The sequence below is a fragment of the Otolemur garnettii genome, unplaced genomic scaffold (assembly GCF_000181295.1).
Source record: "Otolemur garnettii isolate 467f Iridium unplaced genomic scaffold, OtoGar3 scaffold00025, whole genome shotgun sequence".
NCBI classification, from domain to species: Eukaryota; Metazoa; Chordata; class Mammalia; order Primates; family Galagidae; genus Otolemur; species Otolemur garnettii.
Genome location: NW_003852420.1, coordinates 20573793 through 20581292, shown reverse-complemented (window position 1 = coordinate 20581292; position 7500 = coordinate 20573793). Strand labels below are relative to the sequence as shown.

At 44.3% G+C, this 7500-nt stretch overlaps 1 protein-coding gene across 1 annotated transcript in view; it reads right to left on the bottom strand.

Annotated features, from left to right (window-relative positions):
- Positions 1 to 487: 487 nt before the first annotated feature.
- Positions 488 to 7500, bottom strand: part of TRAPPC3 (trafficking protein particle complex 3) — a 12402-nt gene continuing 5389 nt past the window's right edge. The window contains exons 2-5 of the mRNA XM_003788172.3: positions 3625 to 3722; positions 3157 to 3256; positions 1950 to 2132; positions 488 to 1245 (exon numbers count right to left, since the gene is read on the bottom strand). Coding sequence (XP_003788220.1) covers positions 1126 to 1245; positions 1950 to 2132; positions 3157 to 3256; positions 3625 to 3722 — 501 coding nt within the window. The 3' untranslated portion in view covers positions 488 to 1125. The remainder of the gene's footprint in view (positions 1246 to 1949; positions 2133 to 3156; positions 3257 to 3624; positions 3723 to 7500) is intronic.

Below are 7500 nucleotides of genomic sequence, written 5' to 3'. Positions count from 1 at the left end.
AGGCTTCAGAAGAGAAGCATTAAGAGCATGGGCTTTGGGGTCTAGTACAGTTTTGAACATAAGCTTTTCCACATACTAGCTGTATAACCTTGGCAACTCATGGCCTCCACTCTAGAAATGAAATAATTGTGAATTAGATGATGCACACAAAGCATTCAGTAAGTGTCTAAGTGTTAAGTGCTCAATAAAGGGTACCCCAACACCAGGGTTTACATGGTCTAAAGCCAAACCTTTCAACTTAGTGGCCAAGAGCCCAGGATAGCCATTTTAAGCAAGTCTGCTTCTAGAGTTTGGTGCAGATACTGGGGCCTAGTAACTGAAGGGGCCTCAGTTGCTGGTACTGGCTCCCAGTTTCCCAGATACTCTGGCTGTGGAGAGAAGCCATTGTTCAACCAGGTCAGAGAAAGGCAGGGCCCAGAAACCAACCCGGTCTCCTCACACTATTTGTAACAAAATTCCCAGGGCTGAGCAGAAAGAAAACAGGACATGATTGGGAATTCACTCAAGAATGTTGTCTTTATTGAAGAATTTGTAAGAAAAAGGATGGACCCCCTGTACAAAGAGGAGATGTTGCCTCCAAACAGCAGGGAGGAAGGAGACCTGGGTGGCTTCCCAGAAGTCAGTGTTTCTGGCATGACTGGCTCTCCTTTCCCGGCAAGCACTACAGTGTGTCACACTACAGCTAACAATTCCTATCCACCCCTCCCAGCCCCTCCTCCCAACACCCTACAACCCCAGATTCCCTATAGCCATTTGGCAATGGGTCGCTAAAGGCCCAAGGATAGACGTGCCAGGCTTGTCTCTTAAAGGGGTCAAAATGGGTTTTGCTTTGAAAAATTCAAACAGGAATGTAAAATGGTTCAGCTCTTTCTGGTCCAACCAAGGAGGATTACCTCCACCCCTCTGAAGAGAAAGGAAACAAAGAATTTCCCTCCTGAACGTGTACATGTGGGGTAAAGGGACAATATCAGTCTGCTCTTTATTAGCATGGAGAATGGAAACAAACTTAGAGGAATATATAGCATCCATATTGAAGAGTCACTGAGTTCTGGAGGGCAGAGAAAGCACAGAGGCTTGCTGGTTCCACTAAGTGCTCCTGTTGGCTATCCTCAAGTCCTGGGGTGGTCATTCCTCTCCAGCTGGAAGATTGTCCTCAATCCGCCTGATGAACCTCATCCGGATTTCTGTCACACCATCTCCTTTCAGGGTGTCTTGGACAAACTTGGCCTCCACAGCCATCTGGACCTGGGGGACAGTGGAAAAAGGAAGGGCAGCTGCCCAGCCACAGCCTCTGGGGAGCCACTGAGGATAGGGCTATAACTAACAACAGCCCAAAAAGGGGGGCTGGTTTCCCACAAGGACAGGATTGTCAGTTCCAACATTCCCTTGCCCCAACCCATGACAAGAAACTTAAGCAAAGGACACCCAAGAGGGCAGCGCCTATGGCTCAGTGAGTAGGGTGCTGGCCCCATATACCAAGGGCGGTCTGTTCAAAACCGGCCCTGGCCAAACTGCAACAAAAAAATAGCCGGGTGTCATGGCAGGCTCCTATAGTCCCAGCTACTCAGGAGGCTGAGGCAAGAGAATCGCCAAAACCAGGAGTTGGAGGTTGCTGTGAGCTGTGATGCCATGCCACTCTACCAAGGGCAATAAAGTGAGACTCTTATCTCTTTAAAAAAAAAAGAACACCCAAGAATAAGACTATCACCAAACAATCTGAGAATAGATGTTCCTTGGGTTTGCAGACTGACAGCACCATCTCCCAGCCTAGCAGACAGGATCGTCATCATGTAGAGATGTCTGACTTGGATCCTGTCTCAGCAGCTCACCATCTCAGGCAGCAAAGCACTAGGGTGAGCCAAAGGCCTTTCTTTTCTATCTCTCATTCATTCATTTATCAAGCCCCTAACTACATTTCAGGTGTTCCAGAGGTAAAGAGATCCACTCACCATCTCTAAGGCTCCCCGCAACACCCCACACAAGAGATTGGAATAAATAAGGGATGAGTGGTTATCAGGAAGTTCCACAAAGTCCACCAAGGGGTTATTTTCCAAAATGAGGGAGAATTCGTCACCAGCTGGGCTCCAATTAGTAATGCTTGGAGTGATGCCCAGGTACATCTTGAACGCCACCTGTCAGGGGACATATAACAGCACTTTGGGGAAGAGCTGTAGGAACTGCACCACAGGGAAAATGACAGAACTGGCAAAGGGGAAATAAGTAACCCAGGAACCAAACCATGGCCTCTGTAAGATGATGAAGTTCCAGGGCAAAAAGGGAGATGCATCTATGTATGATAATGCACTCCTCTCCTTCAAACCATCATGCAATTAATCAACAACTGTTTGCCTATACTTCTCAGCAAAAAGGATCACTGATTTTCTGAGTGGTTGCCCCAAACCAGCACCTAAGTGCAAAGAGGCCCTGACCTGCTTCCCTGTCCTCTGTCTGTGCTTCCTGAATCCACTTTCTTAAAAGTGAATATAGGTCACTGGAGCAGAATTACTCTGAAGACATCCTTCCTTATCCACCTTTCTAATTGTAAACCCTCACAAAGCTCTCAGCACTGTCAACTTTCTTTAAAGATTGGGTGTGGCCCACATGCTTACAACACAAAGAACCAACCTTTAGGTAACTGACACCAGTTATATCATTTATTAATACATAATATAAAGCATTACATTAATAGCAAACCTTTACTATATGTACAGCACTACACTAAGTGCATTCATTTTACCTGAATGCTCATGTCCATTATTCATTTACTCCTTACAATAACCATGTGAGGTAGCAATTGTTTTCTTCATTTTAAAGATGAGGTGACTGGTTATTAAAGAAATGAAGAACCCAGACTAGTAAGTATTGGAGCCAGAATTTGAAGCAAGGTTTCTGAAACTGTATTCTCAATCCCTATACTACTCTGCTACACCTTCACAGTGGAAGAAATCTGCCTTTGATTTCAGTGGGGCTTTAGTCCACAGGTAGGATCCTAACATATCTCCCCTTTTTCATAATTGTTCTATTCTCTAACTACCAGGAAGGCTTCTTTGGCCTAAAGAGCTGCCTAATCAGTCTTCTGGGAAATTAAAGGCCTCTCTAAGGAAGACAGTCAGCAGTCTCTCCCAACAGCACAGACAGGTGTCCGAGGATAATGACCTTGGCAATGACATCTGCAGTTTCCCGAAAGTCATGGCACCTTCCAACATTTGACCGTGCCAAGAAATCTTCAATCAGTCGGACTCCAATATTATAGCCCCTGAGAAGGAAATTAAAAAATAGACCATGATGAGGCCTAAATGTCTTATGTCTAAACATAAAATAGGTCATTGGTGGTAAAAGAAAAATGGGGATCATCTCAAAACATATCAATAGGAGTGGCACCTATGGCTCAAAGGAGTAGGGCGCCGGCCCCATATGCTAGAAGTGGCAGGTTTAAACCTAGCCCGGATCAAAAACGGCAAAAAAAAAAAAAAAAAAAAAGTATCAATAAATGAGCTCAGTGAGAATTATACCCAAAACGTTGGCTAAGAAAGAGAGAGGACCCTCTTAGGGCTCTAAAGTACAAATATAGATGCAATGTACAGGGGCCTCAGTCATGTCACTCCTGCAAAAGAGCTCACTCACATTTTGTCCAGCTGTTTATTCACATCTTCATCATTTTCATAGTCCTTGCAAAGTTGTGTGACCAGAGCTCCATAGGTCAGAGTGAAGAGCTCAGAGCTCTAAAAGCAATATAAAAGAGAAAATGTGGTCACAGTCTGTCTCAGCCTTGATGCAACCATCAGGATTCAAAGGAAGGTCACCTGTGTCTGGAGAAAAAGAATATCATCCCTTGTGGAGTAACGAGGAAATGTGGTCCCCCAAGATCAATATGACAGGGCTGCAGCCAGGCCTACTGGCAGGGCTGTAATAGGTACCTTGTGCACTGAGCAATCACTCTCCAAGTGAGAAATCTACACCAAGGTGGATTTCTGCCAACCCAAGTTTCCACCACAGATGCCAAGACTAAAGCTCGGGTCACCAGAATCTGGTGTAGGAGCAGTAGTCATTCACTAGGTGTGAGAGACAGACCCAAAGTAGACATTTACAAACTAGCACTTGTGTGTTAGCAGGTGTGGCCAATGACATCCCCTGCTATAGAATGCCCTGGTGTAGCATTAAACTGCATTCCCAAGGCTTCACGTAAGAGCAGCAGAGGATCTAGAGGCCCAGTCCATGGGGAAAGAAGAAAATCCTAGACAAAGTTCATTGCACTGATGACAACCCCTCTCCAAAATCACCAGCATAAGAAAAAATAATATTCCTCTTGACACACAGTAAAAATACTTCCAGGAAAGAGGATGACCCTGAAAGGAATACAATCTTTTGTGTACTTGAAACACAATACCGACCTAAACTAGTTTCTGTTACAACCACTTTTAAAATCACAGAAACTTTACTCGGCACCTGTAGCTCAAGCAGCTAAGGCGTCAGCCACATACACCAGAGCTGGCAGGTTCGAATCCAGTCCAGGCCTGTCAAACAACAATGACAACTACAACCAAAAAATAGCTAGGCATTGTAACAGGCGCCTAGTAGCCCCAGCTACTTGGGAGGTTGAGGCAAGAGAATCGCTTACGCCCAAGAGTTGGAGGTTGCTATGAGCTGTGATGCCACAGTACTCTACTCAGGGCGACGGCTTGAGGCTCTGTCTCAAAAAAAAAAAAAAAAAAAAAACCCACAGGAATTCTTTCTCAGATAAAGAATCCTGTCACCTACCTACCAAGAAAGAGAATAAGATGTGGAAGGTAAAAGAAACTAATACAAAGACTACTGAGTAAAAGCAATAGGCAGAGAGGAAAGGCATTACCTATACCAAAGTGAGAAACATGGTAAAGTACATCTGGACCAATGTATTCACTCAGAAATAAGTCTGCAGAATCAAGACTGCCACCTAATGACTCCCTTCTGAGTGGAGGCTAGTCAGACTTGGAACACAGTAACAGTACTTTTCTTTTTTTTCTCAGACAGAGTTTCACTCCGTTGTCCAGGCTATAGTGCCATGGCATCAGCCTAGCTCACTGCAGCCTCAAACTCCTGGGTTCAAGTGGTTCTCCTGTCTCAGCCTCCCAAGTAACTGGGACTACAGCATCCTACCATAATGCCTGGCTAATTTTCCTATTGTTGGCAGAGATATAGTCTTCCTCTTGCTAGTCTCAAACTGGTCTGGTCTCCAACTCCTGAGCTCAAGTGATCTGCCCACCTTGGCCTCCCAGAGCGTTAGGATTACAGGTATGCACCACCACACCTGGTCAAAGTACCTTTTTGTCTTCAACTCTTCTGGGGAAGAAAGTCCAAGAAAGGTTAAGGCCCAGGCTCTCAGAACCCAGTGCTTTCCAGCTCATACCCATGGCCTGCAAGAATAACAATCTGAATGCCTTTTGTTTACATACCTCATTCTTCATTTTCCATCTCGTAACTCAGTGAAGCAGAAAGGGAAGGAATTAATCCCACTTTAGAAATGAGAAAAGAGAAACCCACAATGGTTAAATAATTTGCTAATTATTGACAGAAAGTCCAGCCTGGGCAAGGGCAAGAGCCCATCTCCACTAAAAAAAAACAAAACATAAAATAAAAATAGAAAAAACTAGCTTGTGTTGTGGTAAGCACCTGTAGGCCCAGCTACCCAGGAGGCTGAGGCAAGGAGATCAATTTCCTGAGCCCAGAAGTAGGAATTTGAGGTTTCTGTGAGCAAAGATGCCAAGGCACTCTACCCAGGGTGACAGAGTGAGACTCTCTTAAAAAAAAGACAAAAAAGGGGGTGGCGCCTGTGGCTCAAAGGAGTAGGGCACCGGCCTCATCCAAAAACTGAAAAAAAAAAAAGACAAAAAGCAATTTTGGGGGACAAAAACCAAAGGTTTTAAAGCCAATGGTCATTTTATCCAATGTTCCCCACAATAGTGTATGAATAAGCCCCCCTCATAAAAACAGAAACAAAAAGAAAAAATTCCTCCCAAATTTAGCTGCACTAGAGTAAAAGAAAATCAGTTTCAGAAGGCCCTTTGAACTCAACTAAAACAGTCACCTCAGGTTGTCTCTGAGAGACTATTTACCAAATATGGCAATTAAGGGGAAGCTATTAAGGAGAGGAATTATTTTTTAGTCAAGTCAAGGGCTTGGCACTAGAATACCTTGGGTATGAATGGATGGAGACAATCCAGCAGTTACCAGTCCAGGGAGTTGGCATCACTGCATTAAATCAGGAGAATTTTCTTTCCATTATTAATGAGCTCTGGGATGGAGACTCCAAGAGCCTCAGCCCACCACGATGCCAAATAACATGCAAATCATGATGTTATCAAGCACCTTATACATGCAGCCGCTCTCAATTTACCAATAAGAAAAATCAAGGTCCCAGACAGATTTGTTAATGGTCCGGGAATCAATTTGCTTGGGATCTGGGAATGGGATCCCTGACCCAGGCTCTCCTCATCCTCTCTTAATCTGCGAGTCTGTTTCCATCTTCCGTATAACCCAAGCCTATTTGGAACAGTGAGCAATATAAATATGTAACTTAAATGTCTTCAAACTTTATTAAAAATAGAAGGGGGCGGTTGGTGCCTGTGGCTCAAAAGAGTAGGGCGCCGGCCCCATATACCAGAGGTCGTGGGTTCAAACCCAGCCCACACCAAAAACTGCAAAAATTAAAAATAAACACCACTATCACTGAAACTTTGGGAAATCTTTCTTGTGGTTCCCCCATGCACATGGTATTTGGAAATAAACCTTTCTCTTATTAATCGACCATAAAAAAAAAAAAACAATAGAAGTGGGGGACCAGGCACGGTGGCTCATGCCTGTAATCCCAGCACTCTGGGAGGCCAAGGTAGGTGTACTGCTTGAGCTCAGGAGTCCAAGACCAGCCTGAACAAGAGTGAGACCCTGTGTCTAAAAACAGCTGGTATTGTACTGGGGACCTGTAGTCCCAAATACTTAAGAGGCTGAGATATAGGATCACTTGAGCCTAAGAGTTTTAGGTTGCTGTGAACTATGATGCCATGGCACTCTACCCTAGGCAACAGAGTGAGACTCTGTCTCAAAAAAAAAAAAAAGTTAACAGTAAAATCTGTCATGCCAATCACAAGGATGTCAGGAGGATCTAATGAGATAATGGATCCAAAGATGCTTTGTAGGCAAGAAACCATAGAATTACAGCAGCTACATCAACATGATCTATCTCCAAGTACTTTAGGCACAGAAAATTAAATCACACTCTCCACTCAGGTGAACCACCACTCCACAGCTTTCCGAATGCCTTTCAGATAGTGCCCCAAATAAAACATTAAATCTCCTTAAAAGGTGATCTTTAGAGTTAATGCTCCAAGACTCATACAGTTTTTGTCAAAGCACATAATTGCATGTGAATAACCTCTAGCACAGTGCTTCTCAACCTTCCTAATGCTGCAACCCTTTAATAGTTCCCCATGTTGGCTCGGCGCCTATAGCTCAACCGGCTAAGGC